The 24823-nt window shown below is 34.2% G+C and overlaps 1 protein-coding gene across 2 annotated transcripts in view; it reads right to left on the bottom strand.

Moving 5' to 3' along the window:
• Window positions 1-24823, bottom strand: part of ADK (adenosine kinase) — a 555845-nt gene that overhangs the window by 165837 nt on the left and 365185 nt on the right. For both annotated transcript variants that reach the window (XM_004383208.2, XM_004383209.3), the window contains exon 7: window positions 18495-18665. In XM_004383208.2, the coding sequence (XP_004383265.1) occupies window positions 18495-18665 (171 nt within the window). The remainder of the gene's footprint in view (window positions 1-18494; window positions 18666-24823) is intronic.

The raw sequence follows: 24823 nt of genomic DNA on the forward strand, positions 1-24823 counted from the left end.
AACTCTTTTCAACATTCCAATTCCCCCAACTGATTACATTCCCAATTATTTGCCTAAGAATAATAGGTACCAAAAAGTGAATTATCAAATGTTTGCCTACATAGACTTCTCCTCTTCTACTGCACTTTCCAGGGCATTCTATTGCCTTACAATATCAGTAATTTTTAAAGGATTTAACTTGAAATTGATCTAGGTATGGATAGTCTTTCAGAAACAGTTCATGTACTCATTTTACCTATTACACACAGGGATAAAAGGGAATCTAATAACTAAATCAGTGATATCTTGTAGTATTTTTTCCCCATTGTTTAGAAAAGAGAAAAATGAAAATCCAGAGCTCAGTCAATATAAATCTAAGTGTCAGCAACTAAGGAAATAGAGATGAGAATACTTCTAGAAAAGGCCTGCCTCTTACCATACCCTTGCCACACAGTGATTATTAATGCATTAAAATGACAATTTGAGGGCAAGTCAATCTCAGAATCTTCCACTTCATCCATTTGTTATTTAAAAAACAGTAGTAAAGAAGAATACATAATTCACTCCTGGATTAATTACTATCCATCTGTGATAACATGCCTTGGTAGCCCATTTATTTTTCACCTATTTTGTAGCAGCCTAAATGTCCTCAGCAACAAGCAAAGGTCTTGCTAATTTATTTTGCAGTGGTCCTTGTGTTGCATTTCTGGGTTCCACAAAACAAGAAAGATAAACTCTGACATCATTATAACAGATGTGAAGCTTGATTCGGAAGGGATAAATTGAATTCACCTCCTAACCAGTACATCTCTCCTGGGAGTAGGAAGGAACTGAAGAAGTTATTTTTGCATTAATACCATGCTGAGAGAAAGAAAATCTGTGTTTTCTCATGTTGTAAACAATTATCTTTCTACAAACTGTTAACCCAAGTTGCTGTACTGCTGGAATAAAAGAATTCTACTTATCAAAATTAAGAATCCCATCTTCATATGAACAAATTAATACTAATATCCACTCTATTAACTAACACCTCCATGCTTAATATTTAGTTTTATTCAAGTTGATTACTTGAAAACGTAACCTTGCATATCAAAATGAATTATTAATTATAGCTTAAAAGGAATAGTAGTTTAACTACTAATAGTAGTTTTAGAATAATAAAACCATAGCAATGGGAATACCATATCCATTTGACCCTGAAATAACTAACACAAATCCAATGAGAAGCTGTATTTCTGAATGAAAATCAGAACACCCTTCCATGGAAAAAGAATTAAAAACAGGAGGAGCCAACCAATCGGATCTTGAATCAGTCCCTGGGCTTGTTAAATTAGAATAAGAGTATCACAGAATTGAGGCCCTTAAAACTATTCACATTTGCTGGGTCCCCAAGCCTAACCTGAATTTCACATGTGAAAACACATGCTAGATTCCTATTTTGAAAAAAGTTGAGAGAAAAGAGAAAGTGGCAATTAACCGACTGTATAATATACCTGCTCCTCACTTATTGACTATCTTATTATGCAAAACTTTGCATTTACAACAGTAAAAAATCTACTATCTGACTGTTTTGTGCATTAATGACATACATCTGGCAGTAACAAATGCTGAGGTGAGAGGCGAGAGTAATACTGACTGTGATGGTTAAGGTTATGTGTAAACTTGGCTGGGGCCATGATCCTCAGTGGTTTGACAGTTATGTAATGATGTAATTTGGCAGTGAGGTAATGATGCAATTTGGCGGTTATGTTATGATACAGTTATCCTCCATTTTTTTATCTGATGTAGTCATCCTCCATTTTCTCATAGTGCCAATTTTTGCATAACAACCTGGTCTTTGGGACCTAACTAGGCCGACAAGTAAAGAGTAGGTGTAGCAACATTAACATTCTTAGAGATTGCTGGATACCCAGGGCAGAGCACAGTGTCTGGCACAGAATACTGTACAATCTCAGTAAATTTTGGTGAAAGTGAACTACATTATACCTCCCAGAGAGTGCATTAAGGAAGAAGTTAAAATAAACTTTCAATTTTATTTTTCTGAAAATCTATCATTTCTGTGAATGTACCACTCCACCCGATAATTGTGTTTTTATATTGATCACTTTATCAAAGCACACAAGCTGGGTGTTACCAAAATCGTGAAGGACATTTATTCTTTCATACTATGTCTGTGCTCAGAATCACACAGATTTTATTTTACTCACTTTGTGTTCAGCAGTAAGAGAGAGAAGTAAAATAGACATTGGAGTAATAACATCACTGTCTTGTTTTTACACAGCCCTTTGTATTTCTGAAATCATATTCACATATTTTATTTAATACTGAGAAAAACAGTATGCTTATCACCATTTTTCAGATGAGAAAATTAAGGGCTAGAGAAGTTAAATGGACTTGTCATCACCACACAGATCAATTTGCTAACAGATCAGAAGTCCCATAACTCCCAGCTTAACATTAGAATTAGAACTCCCAGCCTAGTTATTAGAATAGCTATATCATATTGAAGAGTACATCTGGCATAGAGACAAAATATAAATACCTGTAGCTATACCATTCACTCTTGAGGAAAAGGCTGAATGGAAATAATAATTGGGAAATCTATTAAAAATGGTTGAAATCAGGTTCAATGTAGATGAGCAAGTCCCAGATGCCCTATATCATGATATTCTAATTTTGAAAAGGTGACAACTGAAAGCACTGTAAAAACCCTAGCAACAAATAATAATTATCCTATTTGCTATTTTAACAAGAAGATGCAGTCATACTTGATTCCTCTCTTTCTTTCAATCTCACTTTCAATCCATTAGCAAATCCTGTTGGTTCTATTTTCAACATACATCCAATATTAAAACAAACACTTCTCATTACTTCTGCCACTATCACCTTGGTCTAAACCACTATAATCTTTGGCTTATATTATTGCTATAACCTCATAATTAGTCTCTCTTCTTAAAACATCAGTTTCATGAAGGCAGATACTTTTGTGTTTTGCAATACCCAGACCCTAGTACACTGCCTAGTACATAACAGTCACTCAAGAAATACTTGTTTAATAAATAAACACAGCAGCCAAAATAATCCCTTTAAAAGGTAAGTCAGATTATGTCACTTCCTTGTTTAAAACCACATCTAACTCCTTCCTATCTCATTAAAAGGCAAAGCTAAAGCCTTTAAGATGGTCTCCAAGGCTCTGAATAATCTAGACCATACAGCTCTGACCTTATCTCCTTCTACTCTCCTTTTCTAGCCTAGAACACTCTTCTCTCAGATATATGCACAGCTCTCTTCCTCATGTTCTCCAGATCTGTGCTCAGATAACATCCCTTCAGTGTGGTTTGGTGTTCTCTGACCACCCGATATAAAATAACTCCCTTATGCTCAAAAACAAACAAACAAAAAAACCAAACCTGTTACCGTCGAGTCAATTCCGACTCATGGCGACCCTATAGGACAGAGCAGAACTGTCCCACATGGTTTCCAGAGCTGTAATCTTTACGGAAGCAGACTGCCACACCTTCTTCCCCCGGAGAGGCTTGTGGGTTTGAACTGTCGACCTTCTGGTTAGCAGCTGAGTGCTTAACCACTGTGCCACCAGGGCTCCTTCCCTTACATTCATCGCTCCCTGATTCCTTACTCTGTTTCATTTTGTTGTTAGTTGATAGTTAGTTGTTAGTTGATTCTGACTCATGGTGACCTCAAGTGTGCAAAGTAGAACTCCTCAATTGGATTTTCAAGGTCATGACCTTTTGGAAGCAGATCACCAGACCTGTCTTCTGAGGTTCCTCTGGGTGGGTTTGAACCACAAACCTTTCAGTTAGTAGTCCAGCGCTCAACCATTTGTGCCACCCAGGAACTTCTGGGTGCGTTTATGTTTATATTTATTTATTTATCTATTAATTGTCTTTCTTCTCCCACTACAGTGTAAGTTCCACAAGAGCAGGGACTTTGTCTACTTCTTCATTAAGTGCCTAAAACAGCTTCTGGCATTGTTATGAACTCACATATTTTTGAGTGAAAGAATACTTAAAAAGAAAGAATTCCAGAGTTCTCAGCAATAATCATAGATAACGTAAAAATTTATTGCTGAATCTAATTTCATCACAACATACAATATAACCCCATCAATAGCAGTTCACTTATAGCTGTCTGACATCAAGGCCATCTATCAAAAGTTCTCTCTCTTTCCCCACTCAGTCCCATCATAATAGACTGTCAGGTTTTCCTTTTTGTTTTTAGATAAAATTTCTAATGTCTAAAAGATAATTTCAAAAAACATAACTGCAATACCACTATCCATCTCAAAAAAAAACAAAAACAATATTTCCTTAATAGCAACAAATAATCCCATGATAAAACGTCCCCCTCCCCCCAAAAAAACCCAATTTGTTTTGGCTGTCACTGGTTGACAGATTTTTAAAGTTTCCTTAAATATACAGATTCTCTCTCTCCCTCTTTTTTGAAATCTTGGTTTAAAAACTGTGTCATTTGTCCTGTAGAGTATCTCTCAGTCTAGAATTCACTGACTGCACCTCTGTGGTTGTCTAACCTGCTCCTCTGTCTCTTATATTTCCCGTGGTAGTTAGATCTAGACAGTTTATAAATTCAGGTTCAAGTTTTTTTATTTTGCACAACCACTTACAAAAGTGGTGTTGGATAGCTGCATCACGAGGTACATACTGACTGTCTCTCTTTTTATAATACTAGCAGCCATTAGGCCCACTGACTCAATACGAGTTGAAAAATGGGGATATTCTTATTCTATCATTCCTTTTTCATATATTACCGAGGATACTTCCATAAAGACAAAATTCCCCTGGTTATTCTAAGGTTCATCTTATATAGGAGAGGCAAGATAAATGCTTGCTTCTTTCCCTTTAGTTACCAGTTTTCAAAATAAAGGAGGTAGTTCTCTAATAGTCTAATAGTCTCCAGGTAAACATAAAGAATAAATAGCAGCTGAACTTGGAGGAGTTTTGCCTATTACAATAGCAGAGTGTCCAATCAATACGAAGTAAGGATTTAAGTGTCTAGTGTAGTCCATCCCTATAAACTCTCAAAACTGATTAGTTAAAATTTCTTACTATGAGAGGAGCCCATTATGAGGAGAAACTGCTAAGAATGGAATTAAAATTAGTAGAACAGGGACAATACAAAGAAAAGAGAAAATCCAGATAAAAGAAGGGGAAGGAAACAGACAAAAAATCTTCACAAGTAAAATGTTACATGGATTGAATACTATATGAAAGCAACAGAAGAAGGAGCCCTATGAAGTTAAATAACCATCCTGAATCATGGCTTCCTTTTAAGAGTTCAGGAAAACTAACCTCACATAAAAATGAGCAACAGAAAAGTACGGTGGTCAAACCCATTCGAAGTCATTATAAGGAAAAAGAGAATAAAGAAAGTAAGCAGAATAGAATCTCTAAATAAAATGAAAGCAAGCCAGAAAGATTGCTCACAAAATAGATTTAAATTATAATCTGCTATTTCAAAACAAGCTGAAAGACATTAAGAAAATGGTATGAAACATGAAGCAACAGCATATTAGAAAACTTCAGAAAAAAAGTTAATAGAACTTAGGGTAGAATTATAATGAAAAAAAATTTTTTTTCCAAAATAAAAACTAAATGACAAGAAACATGGGATCAAATAAACACAACAGATAGTGCCTTAGGAGAAATAGGCAGTGAAAAAGAAAAAAATTAAAAACAAAAAAATATATGAAACATAAAAAGATTTTGAGAGGGGGAAAAAAAAAGAAATCAATAACAAATACTGAAGCCAAGCAAAGAAGATCCAATATATGGATAAAAACAGACCCTGAAAAAAGAAAACCACAAATACTTCAAAATACTATACCTAAAATACCAAAAGTATATTTTAAGAAAGCCTTCCAGGGTTGGAGGGAGGATCTAAAACTATGCATTGAAAAAGTATACATACCATGTTCCAGAGAATACTGACCCAGAATGACCAACACCAAGACTTGCTCTAGTTAAATCACTTTAAAGAAAGAAAAAAAAACTTCGCGTATCTATGCAAAAAAAGCAAATTACTTATGAGGAAAAGAAGTTAAGATTATCATTCGACATTGATAGCAAAAAAAATAAAATAAAAAGGTAAAGCAACATGCTTAGAACACCTAAGAAAATATGAGGCAAGGAGTTTATATCCAACAAAAGCAAATTTCAAGTATAAAGTCTGCAAGCTGTTTTCAACATGAAAGAACTCAAAGAATAGTGTTCCCATGAGCCCTTCCTGAGGAAGCTGGTAGAAAAGAAGCTTTAGGAAATCAAAATGACTAGAGAAACATCAACATAGGCTTGGTGGTAGGCATTAAATATATGGTTATTTGTAGAACTGGGACTAAATGAAGGCTGATAGGGAGAGAATAGTGTATATATAATGGGTATATTCTCTGAAAATGCAGTGCATTTGTAAAAATAGGGGAGTATGTTGAGACTGCATGTAAAAAAAAATGAAAACTACTTTCAGTAATTATATTGATAGCTGTAGTATTAAAATAACTCTGAAAATGTTGTATATGTTGTATGGCATAAGGTAAACAAGTATGTGATTTCTAATTATATTATACCCTGTGTCTTCAAGAACCAGAATTCTTAGTGTGAAAGAAAGGCAATGCAAATATATTATGCTGTTGTTGTTAGGTGCCCTTGAGTCAATTTCTGACTCATAGCAACCCCATGGGTCAGAGCAGAACTGTACCCATTGCCATTGTTACAGGAGAGATTAAATAAAAACCCTGTAGTCCTAAAGCTGAATTGGACATTTCAGTATAAATTCTTGTTTGTAAGACTAAAAAATTAAATACACACACACACACACATACGTGTTTATATATGTGTGTTGTGTGTATAATTGAATACACGCACATATTAACTAGCTCTGCCCACTAAGAATGACTACAAACAATAAGGAAACAATACTGCAGTAATGAGCAACCCTAGTACACACTGTGGTCTTGAAATAAACTTTCTTACAACTTTCCTCAGTTTTTATTATCATTTGCCTCATCATTTCAAATTTTGTGTAGTAGTGCTATCTCTCGTTTTTTATTGATGAGGTTACCTAACTCCATTCCCTCCCCATTATAAAGTTCCTGCAACTAATAATCTATTAAGAAAGTTGTGATTTGGTAGCATTACAATCAATGCATTCCTAATGAACATTACATCCTTAATGTAAGGAAAAAGTTTAATGATCAAGGGAAAGTAAAGAATAAAAACACATTGTTCACGCTGTCAACTAATGCTAGTACCTAGAGGGCAGGAAGAGTCTCATGTGTATTTTTAAATTACAAAAATGACAAGGCTGAGTGATTTTCAGTTTTGCTCCATACCTACAGAAGATTTCTTTACACTGCTCCAAGAGCTGTAAATTTTAGGGCTGTCATTCAAATTCAAGAGCCAGTCCAACACCCAATCCAAAGTTCTATGGATAACTTTTTATTTTATAAAAGTTTATATTCAACAAAGCTATTTTTACTTCTTTTTTTTTACTACTTTTATGTTTTTGTTAAGTTTGCAATTATTGCAAAATTAAGTTAAAATTTTATAACATGTCAATCATTTTATAGATAAGTAAACTCAAACATTTAAAGAAATTTGTATTAATTTAAACAAGTTAAAGAAGAGTTTTAGCTCTTTAGCCCATGTGTTCTGCAGCTTCAAAGGTGAAATTCAACAGCTGAGTCAAAAACCAGGCTTTTTGAATCTAGTACAGTGCTTCGTCTACTGTGATATGAATATACACTTTTAATTTACAAGGGAAAATCAATTTCCCTTAATAATGGTAATAAACAATAAGTAATTTTTAAAATGCATTAAATAGCAACTTTAAATATTAACTCATTATTTTTCAACCATGGTACATTATGCAAATAATACTAACATAATCACAAATTTGTAGTACACTAACTGAAACAATCAAATAAATAAAAAGATGAACTGAAATATTAGATAACACAGAAAGGCATTACTGCATAATATATGATCATCTCCATAGCAATTCGAACCAATTTATACCAAATTACAAGGGTTTTTGTTGTTGTTGCTGTTGTTTTTCACAAATGATGGACGGTAGGTTGTGAATAATTTAAAAGCATTTAGAGAGGCAATGTAGTTGGTTGGGGGAGGAAGCTGAAGGGAGTAAGAGATGAAGGATAAGCTGGTGAGCACAGGGAGGGAAAAGGGGAAAAGTAAAAAGGAAAGAAGAAAGACATGAAGCACATAGTTAAACACCCTTGGTTCCTTCTGAATCCTTCCCACAGCACATCTTTACAACACGCCACTGACATTAGAAGCTTCCCCTGAACTTCAATGAATCTCACTTTTTCAGACAAGTAAAATAGAACGGGTAGATACTAAGGTGAAAGTTAAATCCAGAGCTTAGCAGCAATCTTAGCTCTGTCTTAACTGAAATTCCATTATCCTCACCAGAAAATATAAATATGTCAGGATTTTATAAGAGCACTGTATGTTTTTGGTTTTTTGAGGGGGAACATGTACCTTCTTTGAAAACATCTCTTTCCACGTTCTTTAAATGATCTCACAGCAACCTTAGATTTTGTCGACAGTCGCTCGCTCCACTTACCACTTATAACTAAAAAATGGTAAGAGAAAAGATCTATACGAACAGTTTCAGGAAAGTGATTTTCAGCTTTCCTAGGAAGAAACAAGGAACTTTTGTAAACTTCAAAGGATACAATTACCGTTTTATATACAGCTCCCATCCCCCACATTCATGTTGAGAATACCCTGATGTGAGGAAAGACTATCTCATATACTATCAGAATATGGATCTAGGTGACAATCTGACATGCTTGAAATGTTTGGAAATCATATGCCTTAAAGAATTAGACTTGATAAAAGGATGTAAAAATTAAAAAAGAAATTCTCTGAATATAAAATGTACATAAACTTGAGAAGGAAAGAAAGCGTTTTCAAATATTAAAAATAATACCTCTACAAAGAAGAGAAAGTCTCCTAACCAAAGGAAGACTATCTAATGAAGACATATACATGCACAGTGCTAATTATATTTGGCACACAGAATTTATAGATTCACAAGGATTTTCATATTGAAATAGCAAGTGACGTCTACTCTGTAGATATACAGAAACTGATAAATTACTTCAGATAAGATACAGTTTACCAAAGGTTATCTACAACTAAAAGCACTGTTGCTATTTTTAAATTACTAATTATTTTATCATCATTTAAAAAACAATTAACGGCTATTGTGTGCCCTCCAGTCGATTCTGACTCACAGTGACTCCATAGGACAGAGAATTGCCCCATAGGGTTTCCCAGGCTGAAATCTTTAAGGGAGCAGATTGCCATGGCGTTTCTCCCGCAGAGTGGCTGATAGGTTTGAACCACCTGTTTGGTTAGCAGCGGAGCACTTAACCAATGTGCAACCAGGGCTTCTCAATGGCTATTAGAGAGATTAAAATGGATTCAAAGACCTAATGCCAGTCTTACACTTCTTTCAAAGTGCTCTGATCTGTCAAGTAGTATTCCTGGTTTTGGCTGTACCAACCACATCACTGTCTTAATGTATGACTGAAGAGCTACTTAGCAACAACAAAGACAACTGCATCAAACAACTTCAGAATTTTGTTCACCATTTGGTAATTCATTTGTTGATAAAATAGATATTTTTTAAAAAAAGTGAAATCACTACTGGGGAAAGAAAGAATAATTTCAATTTTCCTAATCTGTACAAGAGATTTTTAATATACTGAATCCTCTGTCAGGTCAATAGGTTTAAAATGGGTTTTCCTGTAAAAAAAAAAAATGCCCAGTGTGGGAATATTGCCAACAAAAGGACTGATGATGAAGAGCTACATATTTATTATCTTTATAAACTGAACTCACCTGTGAGATTCACAGTAGTAGGTGTATTAAGGGGAGATTTATATAAAACGTACCATTCTTAATCCATATAAAATAATTAAAGTGAATTCCTGTGCCTAATTTCAAATGATATTTAAATTATCTTGGAGTGCACTGTATGGGTGACTTGACATTTCACTGTGGAATTTAGTAACTCCTGACAAAGCAGTTATTATCATGAGATAATTGGCCTTATTTGAGAGTTAAGTATCCGAAGGCAAAGTTGAGCCTTGAAAGTTACTACTCTTAACAACCATATGAAAATGACACCATGTAAAAACAGAAAAGAAAAGAGGAAAAACTTCTTAATTAAATAAAAGTTGAAAAACAAGAATAATCAAGTTCTTCAGTCATGTATTGCCACATGACTACAAAGCAGCTTGCATTAGCAGACATCAATGGATATAATTATCTGCATGTAGAATGCCTTTATTAAGATTATTACATGTGACTCTACCTAACAAATGGCTGTTGCTAAAGGAAAATGTTTTGGCTGTAAACTCTGAAGATGTCAGAAACAAATTAAAAATATAATGTTACATTTAAAGTGCTTATATAGTACAGTAGTTTCAAAACTACCTTAACAAGGATAACCAATAAATTTAGATGCATAGTTTAAAAGTATAAAATGCAATGTAACAGGTTGCCAGAGAATTTTAATTGGGAAAATACAGAAATTTGTCTCTATGCATTTCTGAATCTCAGTTGAAAGTAAATCACATAATTTAATTACTAATTATACATACTTTATATCGCATCAATGGTATTCCTGTGGGAACTTCTATTTTGTTTCAGGATGAATTCAACCAATACACTCAGAGTACATAAGATAAAGTCTTGCCATCCTCGCTTCTAAGGAGCATTCTGGCTGTATTTCTTCCAAGACAGATTTGTTTGTTCTTCTAGCAGTCCATAGTATATTCAATATTCTTTAGTAACACCATAATTCAAAGGCATCAATGCTTCTTCAGCCTTCCTTATTCATTGTCCAGCTTTTGCATTCATGTGAGGCAATTGAAAATACCATGGCTTGGGTCAGGCACATCTTAGTTCTCACAGTGACATCTTTGCTTTTTAACACTTTAAAGAGGTCTTTTGCAGCAGATTTGCCCAATGCAATGTGCCGTTTGATTTCTTCACTGCTGCTTCCATGGGCATTGATTGTGGATCTAAGTAATAAGAAACCCTTGAGAGATTCAATATTTTCTCCATTTATCATGATGTTGCTTATCGGTCCAGTTGTAAGGATATTTGTTTTCTTTATGTTGAGGTGTAATCCATACTGAAGGCTGTAGTCTTCGATCTTCATCATTAAGTGCTTCAAGTCCTCTTTGCTTTCAGCAAGGAAGGATGTGTCATCTGCATACTGCAGGTTTTTAATGAATCCTCCTCCAGTCCTGATGCCGAGTTCTTCTTCATATAGTCCAGCTTCTTGAATTATTTGCTCAGCATATAGATTGAATAAGTATGGTTAAAGGATATATCCCTGATGCACACTGTTCCTGATTTTGAACCACATAGCATCTCCTTGTTCTATTACTTTGTTTTTTTGAGCCACCCTTTGAAATCTGTTCAGCTCCTCTGTTTCATCATTTCTTCCATTCTCTTTAGCTACCCCATGTTCAAGAGCCTGTTTCGGTCTCTTCTGACATCCAGTTTGGTTTTTTTTTTCTTTCCTGTCTTTTTAAGGACTTCTTGCTTTCTTCATGTATGATGTCTATTGTCTCTGTTCTACTAATTTTGATTCTATTCTTAGCACTTTCTCCTCATCATGGGCTCCTCTCATAGTAAGAAACTTTGACTAATCAGTTTTGAGAGTTCATAGGGATGGACTACACTAGACACTTAAATCCTTACTATATATTGACTGGACTCTCCACTATTGTAATAGGCAAAACTCCTCTGAGTTCAGCTGCTATTTATTCTTTATGCTTACCTGGAGACTATTATTTTGAAAACCGGTAACTAAAGGGAAAGAAGCAAGCATTCATCTTGCCTCTCCTATATAATATGAACCTTAGAATAACCAGGGGAATTTTGTCTTTACGGAAGTATCCTAGGTAATATATGAAAAAGGAATGATAGAATAAGAATATCCCCATTTTTCAACTCGTATTGAATCAGTGGACCTAATGGCTGCTGGTATTATAAAAAGAGAGACAGTCAGTATGTACCTCGTGATGCAGCTATCCAACACCACTTTTGTAAGTGGTTGTGCAAAATAAAAAAAACTTGAACCTGAATTTATAAACTGTCTAGATCTAACTACCACGGGAAATATAAGAGACAGAGGAGCAGGTTAAACAACCACAGAGGTGCAGTCAGTGAATTCTAGACTGAGAGATACTCTACAGGACAAATGACAGAGTTTTTTAAACCAAAATTTCAAAAACTTCTCAAAAATTTCAAAAAAGTAGTTGTATCATTTTACATTCTCATCAGAGTTTTTAATCTTAGACACTCTAATAGATATGCAGTTGTAACTCATTGTAGTTTTACTGAATGAATAAATGATGTGGAGCATCTATTCATGTTCTATTTGCCATCCAGATATTGTCCTTGCTGAAGTATCTGTTCAAATATTTTGCCCATCGTTACTATTGATTTTTGTTTTCTTACTAAGTTTTGAGAGTTCTGCATATATCCTGATACAAGTCTTTCTAGTTAATAGTTCTCCATAGGAATTTGAGAATCAACTTGTTGGTTTCTACAAAAAAGCCTGCATAGGTTTTGATTGGATAGTGTTGAATCTATAGATCATTTTGAGAACTGACATCTTAACAATACTGAGTCTTCCAATCCATGAACATGATATATCTCTCCATTTATCTGGTCTTCTTTAATTTCTTTTAACAATGTCTTGTAGTATTCGGTATATAGATTTTGCGCATATTTTGTTAGATTTATCTTGAAATACATCATATTTTTATGCTATTGGAAATACTATATTTTATGATCAATTTCTAATTGTTTGCTGCTAGTATATAAAATGCAACTGGTTTTTGTATATTTATCCTGTATCCTGTAACCTTGTTAAACTCACTTACTAGTTCTACGTTTTTTTGTATATCAGATTTTCTACAAAGATGATCATGATATTTGAAAATAGAGACAGCTTTACTTCTTCCTTTCTAATCTAGATGTTTTTCATACCATAAAACACTGCCTAGAACCTCCAGGACAATGTTGAGTAGAATTGGAGAGAGTGACCACCCTTATCTTGTTCCTGATCTTAGGCGGAAGCATTCAGTCTTTCACCATGTTGAAGAAGTTCCCTTCTAGTCCTAGTATTTGGAGTTGTTATTAGGATCTTTTCAAATTTTTTTGGGGAGCTATTTAGATGATCATATGGTTTTTCTTTTTCAGATTTAATGTGGTGAATTTTATTAGTTTTTGAATGTTAAACCAACCCTGAACCCCTGGTCATGATGAATTATCATTTTTAAATATTGTTGGGCGGATTTACTAAAATTATAGTAAGGATTTTTACATCTATGTTTATAATGGGTTATTGGTCTGTAATTTTCTATTCTTGTAATGCTTTGTTTGGTTTTGACATCAAAGTAATGCTGGCCCCCTAGGATGAGTTGAGTAGTATTTCCTCCTCTTCAAACTTTTGGGAGAGTTTGTGTAGAACTGGTATTATGTCTTTCTTAAATGTGTGGTTGAATTCAAAAGTGAAGCAATCTGAGCCTTGCGTTTTCTTTGTGGGAAGGGTTTTAACTACAAATTCAATTTCTTTAATAGATAACCTGAATAGCTCCGTTTCTATTTCTTCTCGAGTTTGCTTTGGTAGTTTGTATCTTTCAAGTAATTTGTCCATTTCATAAACGTTGTAAAAAAATTGGGAAAGTTTTTCATAATATATCTTTATTTCCCTGTAGAACGTGTAGTGATTTCATGTCTCTCTCTCATTCATTGTATCTGTAATTGTGTTTTGTCTTTTTCCTGATCAGTCTGGCTAGAAGCCTATCAATTTTATTGATCTTTTCAAAGAAAAAAATTTTTGGTTTCATTGAATTTCTCTGTGTTCTATTATGTTGACTTTTGTTCTTATATTTACTATTTCCTTTCTTCTACTTATCTTGGGTATACTTTCATTTATCTAGTTTCTTAAGGTGGAAGCTGAGGTCATTCACTGATTTGAGATCTTTCTTCTTTTGTAATATAAGCATTTTGTGCTATAAATTTCTAAGTTCTGCTATATTGTTTTCATTTTCACTTAGTTCAAAATAGTTTCTAATTTCCCTTTTGATTTCTTCTATAACCCATGGAATAGTTTGAAGTGTGTTATTTAGTTTCTAAATATTTGGGGATTTTCCAGACATCTTTTTGTTATTGATTTCTAATTTAATCCCACTGTAATCAGTGAACATACTTTGTATGATTTGAATCCTTTTAATCAACTGAGACTCATTTTGGCTCAGAATATGGTTCATCATAATAAATGTTGTGCCCACTTGAAAAGCACATATTCTGCTGGAGTGTTCTATAAGTGGAAATCATATCAAATTGGTTGATAATGTTAAGTTTTCTATATACTTACTGATTTCCTGGGAACTTGTATGGATTATTGAAACAGGGTACTAACATTTATAACCATTATTGTGGATTTGTTTATTTCTGTTTGGATTCTACCAGTTTTCACTTCATATTTTAAAGCTTTATTAGTAGGTACATAAATGTTTAGGATTGTTACATCCCTTTAATGAATCAAATCCTTCATCATTATGAAATAACTCTTTGTCTTGTGTTCTACTATCACTCTGGCTTACTTTTTTATTAGTGATAGCATGGTGCATCTTATTCTACCAATTTATTTTTAATTTATTTATGTTTGTATACTTAAAGTAGATTTTTATATGCAGCACATAGTTGAGGGTTTGCTTTTTTTAAATCTAATCTGACAATCTCTGCTTTTAAATTGGATTGTTCAGAGTATTGTTCAGCCGTTGAAAATCCTATGATGCACAGTTCTGTTCCGACACGCTTGGGGTCACCATGAGTCAAAATCAATTCAACAACTGGTTTACTGATACAGATATTTTTTAGCTTTGTCGAGAACAGTTAAGTTAGTTGTAAATAGTGTGGTGCTTTCAGGTCCTGCTTTTCAGTTTTGTTAGAAAGCCAAGAGCAGCTTCTAGTCTAGACATAATTTTGCCCCATTAGTGAGGCAAAAACATTCTGAGTACTCCATCTGAGTATCTATGAATTACGAGGTTTTTTCACTCTGGCTGGTGGTAACAGTTACAGGCCCTAAGTGTACTCTGAAGATTGTTTACTGTGATCCTTTCAAGTCATTCTGCAGCCTTCATTACTTTCCTTATAAACATGCACCAATCAATACTCAGCTGAAGACTTGGGTGGGACTCTGCAAATTTCCTGTGTTCTCTCTCTATGCAGCTCTCTACTTTCTTGTACTCTGATTTGCAAACTATAGCTGTCTTAGCCTCCTTAAGCTTCCAGCTCTCTCTCTTCAATTCAGAGATACTACCAAACCCTACCTGGGTTCCTCTTCTTTGTGCTGAGGACTGGAAATTCTCTATAGGCAGTAACCTGTGGCAGTCATAGGGCTCACTGCATTTATTTCCTGTCTCACAGGGATCACTGTCCTTCATTACCTGTGAAGACACAGCCTTGACAGACAAGGTGTTCTTTATAATGAGGTTAATGGAAAAGTTTTAAAGCATCATTACGAGTTGACAAGCCTCTAGGAAAGGGAAAGTGGCACCAGGTAGAAAACAAAGGCCCAATGTGTTTGGCTTTAGCTAAGTGCTGAGGTTTTGAAAATTTATACTAAGCACAATGAATGTGATTTTTTTTAAGGGAGAGAAGGATGGAACAATCCTATATATATTCCTGAATAATATATTTTACACTTTATCACATTTGTAAATAAAACATCCCTTTTTTCCCCCTGAGGAGAAATACTCCACTGATTATCTCCAGTCTATTAAGACTTTTTAAAAATCTGGTTTTGACATACAACTTACCTAATATTTATTACAGTTTTGCATTCTCTGCCTTTGCATCAACTACAAGTATAGCTTTATCCAAGTTGTTGATAGTTCACTTAAGCAAAGCTAAGGGCAAGACCTGAGGCATGTCACTAGACTTTTTGAGACTAGTTCAATAAACTACCGAATACATACAAATGCACTGTATCCAATATTTATTATTCTATAATTCCTATCATGATAGAACTTTTCAAATACACTACATATCCACTGCCCTTGATCTGCCGTTCCTGTCGATTTGATTTTGACTCATAGCGACCCTACAGGATAGAGCAGAACTGCCCCATAGGGCTTCCAAGGCTGTAATCTTTACAGAAGCAGATGGCCACATCTTTCCCCTGCAGAGCCGCTGGTGAGTTTGAACCATTGACCTTTAGTTTAGGTTAGCAGCGGAGAGCTTAACCACTGCATCACCAGGGCTCCTTTTATTTCCTCTTCTAATAATTGCTTTAATAATCTATACTAAGTTCTAATCAAATCTTAAGTTTACTGGTTTGTAAAATCAATCTTTTTTTTTTTCAACGTGAAGACCATTATTATGTCATCAGCACTTCCTGCAGACCTAACTCTTCCTGGACACATATTCTTTTCTATTCTCCTAAGTCTTTGCCAAATTTTTAACCTTCTTCCTTGGTTCTGTAAAGGCTTTCAATCTATTTTACATGTCTTTTATAAAACTGAGCTCTTATTCAAAAGCTCTCTGTGGGCTCTGCAGATTTTCTTTTGCCCCTCCCCATTTTCTTCCTAATTAAGAATGCATTTTCTCTCGCTTCTTTCAAGCTGTTTTTACTTCCAAAGTCTCCTTCTTTGGAATCATATTTATCTTTCAAAAAGTTTTTAAATTTATCTTCTTAAAGTCTACAGTGTGTATTTAAGTATGGTCAGTCTGTTCCTTCCTGACTATAAGACCTGTCAGATCAAGTGCCAATTCCTCCCAAGGATTCTGATTCTGCTATACTGACAACCAATTCTTTCATGTTATTTAAAGGGCTAGAGTAGCACATTCCTTAGTTACTTGCTTTATTTTTCAGAAAATGAAACTGTCAATAAGGAAAATCTAAAATTTTTCAGATGCTCTGATTTTAGTCAAATGAGACTTTCAGCAGATATCTAGAAGTTCAAGATTTCTATTACCACTATTTCTTGCCTTTATGTAGATTGTGAATTGTCAAGAACATAGCATTTCCTTCAACTGGTTAATGCCTTTGCAGATATTCATACCATGATATTACTTCTACAAATAAGTCCTTTAATCCTCACCCAAGTGATCTTATAATTTATTTACAGGTCAAATTTTATGTGATTGTAGGCAGACAGGACAATTATCTTATGTAGATGTAAAATCAGTGAATAAAATCAAGCTATCTTGGAAACCCTGGTGGTGTAGTGGTCAAGTGCTACAGCTGCTATCCAAAAGGTCAGCAGTTCAAATCCACGAGGTGCTTCTTGGAAACTCTATGGGGCAGTTCTACTCTGTCGTACAGGGTTGCTATGAGTCGGAATCGACTCGATGATAACGGGTTTGTTTTTTTTTTATGTTAGGATCATAGAATTAGAATCAGAACAAACTTCTGGGATGATTAATACACCTTTCTTTTATAGGTAAAAATCTCAAAATTCAGGAAAGTTAAATGACTTGACCAAGGTCACATGAAGACACACAGGTCTCTTTTTTTTCTATTTCATATATTTTTAAAGTCTACAAATTAAACATATGCTGTAAAAACCAACACAAAAAATTCTACTTTTCGAATAATTTAATATGGAAGAAAGTACATTCTTGGTAAAAAGAAAAAGATGTAATAGTTTAAAGAAATTCCATCTTATCACCATCAAATATACAAATATTATTAAAATAATATTAATAAAGAAATTTAATACAATTGTATAATATACCAACATTTATTCTCAAGGTATTTATTTTAGACTAGATGCCCCTTACCTTAGTCTATAAACATTTCAGAGTAAAACATTATTTTACTGGTCAGAAAACAGATCAGTGGCTGTAAGGAGATAGAATAAGGGGAAGGGTTGACCAAAAGAGGCACAAAGGAAATTTTTGGGATGATGAAAATGTTTTTATCTTGCTTGTGGTTGTGGTTACACATTAGCATGCATTTGTAAAAACTCAACAGAAATGTACAGAAAAGGGTGAATTTTACTATATGTAAACTATACCTCAATAGACGTAACTTTTAAAAAGAAAAAAGTTTTTACTAAATGAGAACTTAGTATATAATGAAGGAAATACTTAAATACTGAATTAGAATTGAGTTAGTTTTGCTGACCAATTCTCAAATGTATATACATGTAAACATTTAGATTTTTATTTATATATTTCTAGCCATAAAGGCAGACCAAACCAAACCTGTTTCTGTTGAGTTGATCCCAACTCCTAGCGACCCTATAGGACAGAGTAGAACTGCCCCATAGGGTTTCCAAAGAGCAGCTGGTGGATTAGAACTGCTGACCTTTTGGTTAGAGGCCGTAGCTATTAACCACCGTGCGACCAGGGCTCCAAAGGCAGACAAGAAACCAAAAAAAAAACCAGGTACGTATTTTTTAAAAGGTAACTCACCGTCTCATTTCCAAAAAGTATGTCAACATAAGGCATAACTTTCATCAGCGGTTCCTTGTAGAACTGGCTAATAAACGGTGCAGACAGATTCAAAGTGAAAATTCGGTTGTTTTCAGAAGCATGGCGAGCCACTTTTAACACTGATTCCGGGGAAACGGTAAGAAAAAAGCCCTGGATAAAAAAACAACAAAAAAAGGAAAAAATTAGAACTCCCATCTCCACAGAGTCATCCTCAGTAAGAATAAAAGAAACCTACACAAAATACAACAGTCTATAAAAAATAGTTATAAAATGCAAGGTAGGAAATAGTAGCACTTGACTAGGAAAAAACTTTATCAAACGAGTATATATACCTGAGAGTATAAAGCCTTGCTTGTTTCATTTTATATTTGTATACTTGGTACTGAAATAATTCTGAGAATCAACATAAGAAAAAATACTTGAAAAGACTCACTCAAACCTATAAATATATCCAAGTTAGAGAAAGAGTAATGAAGGCAGATTGGATCCTCCTAGTTTCTTATAAACAGTTGGGATTCTTATAAGTGACATGGTATTGATTTAAAAATCAAATTATTTTTAAAATAATTCATTTAAAAAGATTATAGTTTGTTACCTATGATGCATCTAAACTCAATTTTTGAGGAAGATCCTGAATTAGAATTTGCAAATGATGAGAAAATAATTTGGTAATATAATAAAAAACATTTTAATTAAAATTTCATGTCAGCAAAGCTATATTTTAAAACGTTATTTATACACATCTTTAATTTTAATAAAACTGTTTTAAAAATACATTTAGGCTTTCTAACGGAAAGAAAGTATAAGCAAAGGCATGGATGCTTATATAGAAAATGGGTTTGGATGGCGCATGAGTGAGTGAAGGAGTACCCGAAAGGAAATAATAAAAGATAAAGTTGTAAAGGCCAGTTGAGTTGAGAACATAAAGGGCCTTGAATCAGGAGTCTATCTGGTAGGCAATGTGGGATGAGTAGGGGTTGGCATGGGTGATCTACAGTGAAGTTTTCCTTAAAGGAAAGGAATAACAAGCTTATAGGAAAATATAGAGGAAAGTAAATCTGGACTGCAACAATTCAGCAACCAGTAATAAAAGCCTATATTTTGCTATGTAAAGGAAATCATACAGCAAGCATTACACACACAACTTGGCAACTGTTTAAGATGTGGAAGGCACTGAAGAAAAGGGTCAAAAAATGACTGAGATTTTAAATCTGGTTCTACATTAATAGAAAAAACAAAAAATCCAGAATAAGAGCTGGCTGAGATGTTACAGAGAGAGTGTTCAGCTGCGGTCATAATACAGGTGAGGTGCTAAGGGACCTGTAAATATCGATCAGGAAGTACGGCTCTGGAGAAAGGCCATGAAGGAAGGGGATGGTAAAAGAGGGGTTAGTAATCACCAAGGAAGAGAACGCAGAAAAGAAGAGGAAAAAGGACAGGATGGAGAAGAACAAAAATTAGGGGACAGAGGAAATTTAAAAAAAAGTAAAGGAGAAAACAAGAGGAAAGCAAATGAGAGCGTAAGTGATAGAGAAACCCAACAAGGGAAATTTCAAGAAGGTGCTTAAAGGTACCTGGTGCCATAGAGATGTAGAAAAAGAAAGGGCTGAGCAAAATCCACAGGACGGGATCAGGAGAAAGCACTTTCAATATGAAGTTAAAAACAGACAGTTGTTAAAAGAATGGTGAGAAAGCAAAAGGGTAAGGATTATAAATTATTTCCAGAGCGTTATCAGCGAGTCTTAACAGAATCACCTGAAATTTACTGGGCATTTCTTGTGTGCCAGGCGGGACTAAAAGTTTTATGTATATTAACTCACTTACTATCATTCTTACCTTACGTCAAACCTATCAGGTAGATACTGATATCATTCTTATTTTATAAATAAAGAAAGCAAGTTAGAAAACTTAAGAAATGTCCTCTAGGTCATACAGTTAGATGTGATGAAGCCTGGAGTCAAACGACTCCTGAGATCATGCTCCTACTTTGAGTAGATAATAGAGAAAGGAAGGGGAGGTTTTTGTTTTGTTTTGTTTTTTTTGGGGGGGGGTAAGTGTTATTTTTTAGGATAAAGAAGGTTTGAGCAGTTTTTGCCTTTCAAAGAAAAGGATCTAGTGGAGAAAGAGAAGATTCAAGAAGGAAGGGAGAAGGATAATTAGAGCGAAGGACCAGAGGAAGTGAGGGAGCTAGGAAGGGAAAAGAACTAGCAAAAACGCTGTTGAAATATTCACTTAAAACTGAGGCAATAACCACTTCCATTATGCAAACTTTAAAAAGTTCAGAAAGAATAAAAAATATTTTTCCTACTACTTCTAAATTTCAACATTAAATGCGACAAGAATGTTACAGGAATTAATTTTGTGGCAGGGATCATGTGTATCGGGATCCATCTTTGAAGGGTTTACTGCCTCATAAATTCCAAGCTATTAAGAGAGTGTCTATTTCCATTTTAAAGCATCGCTAATGAAATTCTAATGAAATAATGTTTTCTTATTATAATAACATGTTATTAATATTTTCTCCTCATTCAAGAATTTCAATCTATTAATTCTTTACCAATATTCAACTGTTCTGAAAGGTAACAAGTCTTGGTCTTAGGAAATATTATTTTTTAAATGTTTTCATCTTATAAGTATGAGCATCCAAGCTGCTTCCTTTCCTCTTCCTGTCATGTGGCAAATCAAAATGAACAGTTTAGACAGCATACTGTTTCCATAGGAATATATATGTACTTGCTTTTAGTCTTTCATTTAATGAGAAAAATTTAAAACTTCCCCCCCTATTTCTCCCCAAACTGTTCCAGCATGAAATAAAAACCTCCCAGAGCTAGCATTCTGCCAGCTGTGGACTAACCACAGACAGCCATAGAACAGTCTACATAAATAGTAACCTGGTCAAATAATTAGGCTTCTCACCAACCTCAGACTGAAAATTTGATCTGTGCTAAAATACATCTGATTGTAATTTAACGTGCAGAACAGTACGCCCCTGGAGTCTAAATTTGGCCTCATTTCAAATGTGTGTATGTGGTATGTGTGTTTTACTTTAAAAGGCAACACAAGAATACTGTGATGTAGATAGTTTAACTTCCATTTTGTTAATTTTATAAAGAATACCCCCCAAAAAGATCAGCTTTTAAATAAGAGGCAAACTCACAATTTAAATTAATTCCATTTTTCAATGGTCTCTTATTTTTCTTTAAGTAAATATTTAGAATTTAAACAATTTGGGATTTGGGCTCTGTTAGATTTGCAAAGGCTTTTAAAATTGATGCCAACCATAATTTTCCTCCCTAGATTTATATCCTTGTTAGGCCACATGTTCCAGACTATAGAATCACCAAAAATAAAAAGTGGCATTAGAAAAAAAATTTTTGTTTCAAGTATCAGGTTTGCAATAAAAATGTCAATAGTTTACTCAGCTATAGTTTAGAAAAAATACTCACGATACCCAAGAAAATTCTGTTCTTTTTTAATTAGGGATTTCACTCTACACAACAGTTAACCTCGTTAGTCTTTGCCTCTATAAGCAACTAAAAGCAAAGTAGATTCTAACACTTACGGGTTGAATAATATTAATAAGAATTGAGAGAGAAGCAGAACATTTTTAGTCATTAAAAAGGAAAACAACAAAAAAACGGTGAGATTCTGTTAACAGTGGCTGAATAATTTGGAAAAGGATAGTGGTGATGGTTGCACAACATGATGAACATAATCAATTACAGTAAATTGTACATGTAAAAAATTCTGAATTGGCAAATGTTTTGTTATATATATATATTTACCACGATTGGGGAAAAAAAAAAGCAGGAGTAAGAGGATTGAAGAAAGACAAAGGTAGAGCCAAAGAACCATTTCAAGAGAACTAGATTTAACGCTTGGAAATCTCAAATACTTAGACCTTTCATGTAACCACTCTCTCTAAGGATTTCCCAGAGTAGTTTATACACTGGGGAATGTTAGAAACTAACCTGTTTAACATACTAAAAGAAAAGGAAAGGAACTGCTCTTCTTCCTCTTTTCCAGAGTTGACCTTACTTAATTCAGCATGATCATTGGGTTCTTTTAAATAGTTCTTACCTACAGTACAAACTTTGTTATTATTTCCATCAAAAATTTCCTGAGGAGTAGATATAGGTATATATGTACATACATACCTATATAAGTTTTAAGAATTTATAATTCTGGGAAGTATAATTCTATACCGATGCAAAAGGAAATAAAATCATCTAAAGTAACCATGCCGATAATTATCAATTGTGGGTAAATAGTGATATAGAATAAAAGGTCTTTACTTTTGTTTAGAAAAATTTCTCCGATCAGAATACAAGAGTGCAGAAATAGTATTGTTTTGAAACATTCAGACAAGTGTTTTGCTTTTTTTAAAACCTATTTGGGTCTATCTATCTTCTATCTAGATACACATTTACATAAAATTTTGTATGGACGGGAGGGGGACTAGTGACCCCCTGAAGCTCATTGTTATGGGCTGAATTGTGTACCCCAAATACGTGTGTCAGCTTGACTAGGCCATGATTCCCAGTATTGTGTGGCTGTCCACCATTTTGTGATCTGATGTGATTATCCTATGCATTGTAAATCCTAACCTCTATGATGTTAACGAAACAGGATTAGAAGCAGTTATGTCAATGAGGCAAGACACTACAGGATTAGGTTGTATCTTCTGTCAATCTCTTTTGAGATATAAAAGAGAGAATCAAGCAGAGAGGAAAGGGACCCCATACCATCAAGAAAGAAGTGCCAGGAGCAGAGTGCGTCCTTCGGCCCTGGGGTCGAATAAGTATGGAGAAAGGATACAGCCCTGACACACACCTTTCCTAACTTTAAACCGTGCAGTATCCCCTTGTTCTGTCTGAATGACTGCCTCTTGATCTATGTACAAGTTCCACATGAGCACAATTAAGTGTTCTAGAATTCCTATTTTTCACAATGTTATCCATAATTTGTTATGATCTACACAGTTGGATACCTTTGCATAGTCAATTTGTATAGAAATTGTCACACTGGAATCTAACTTATTGTGCAAACTTTCACCAAAAACACAATAAAATATTATAAAAAAAAATCAATAAACATTAGGACACTAATAGATAAATGAGCCGAGAACATAGAAAAGCATCCTATTAAAAGAGAAATGTACCACTAAATAAATATATAGACAAATAATCCTCTCTAGCAATTAAAGAAACAACATGAAAATACTCAACGATGAGGAAAGGTTAGTAGAAAAACTATATTGAGACTGTTGCGGGAAGTACAACTGACACAGCCTTTCAGGAATAATTTGAAAATATACATAAGGAACCACAATAAATTCACACTATTTGGCCCAATAATTCTACTTCTAAGAGTCCGCTTTTAAGGAAATAATCCCAAATATAGGAAAATACACATTCATGAACATATCAGTATGCTATTTATTATACTGAAAACCTAGAAACAATGTAAGTACCCAATAATACAGGAATAAATGGTTAAATAAAAATTGGCATATATACTCTAGAGCTGGCTATTGATCACTTAAAATGTGGCTAGTTTTAGCCCTGTAAGACTCATTTCAGACTTCAGACTTTCAAAACTATACTGTGTTGTTAAAAAATAAATGAATAGTACAACTGAGGACCTGAACTTAAAATTTTATTTAATTTTAACTGAAATGTAAATAGCTATATGTGGCTACTGAGCATATGTGATATGTCTAGCATAACCAGAAAATGAATTCTTTATTTAATTATATTAATTTAAATTTAAAAATGAAGCAATGTAAAATGTGTTTCTGCTAAACACAATTTTATTGTTTTGGTAGGACTACATTTCAATTTGACCATTGAAAAGTTAGTGACCAAACTGAGATGTGCTATAATTGTAAAATGGAGCCCTGATGGTGCAGTGCTCAGCTGCTAACCAAAAGGTCGGCAGGTCGAACCCACCAATTGCTCTGTGGGAGAAAGATGTGGCGGTTTCCTTCAGTAAAGATTTACAGCCTTGGAAACCCTATGGGGCAGTTCTACTCTGTCCTACAGGGTTGCTATGAGTTGGAATCGACTTGACAGCAATGGGTTTGGTTTTTGTTTTTTATAAAAAGAAGAATATTAAAAATCTCATTAATTTTTTGGCTAGGGTCTTAAAAGCTAGCAAGCGGCCATCTAAGATGCATCAATTGGTCCCAACCCACCTGGAGCAAAGGAGAATGAGTAACACCAAAACACAAGGAAAGTATTAGCCCAAGAGAAAGAAAGGGCCACATAAACCAGAGACTTCATCAGCCTGAGACCAGAAGAACTAGA

This window comes from Trichechus manatus, unplaced genomic scaffold (assembly GCF_000243295.1).
Source record: "Trichechus manatus latirostris isolate Lorelei unplaced genomic scaffold, TriManLat1.0 scaffold00106, whole genome shotgun sequence".
In the NCBI taxonomy this organism is placed as follows: domain Eukaryota; kingdom Metazoa; phylum Chordata; class Mammalia; order Sirenia; family Trichechidae; genus Trichechus; species Trichechus manatus.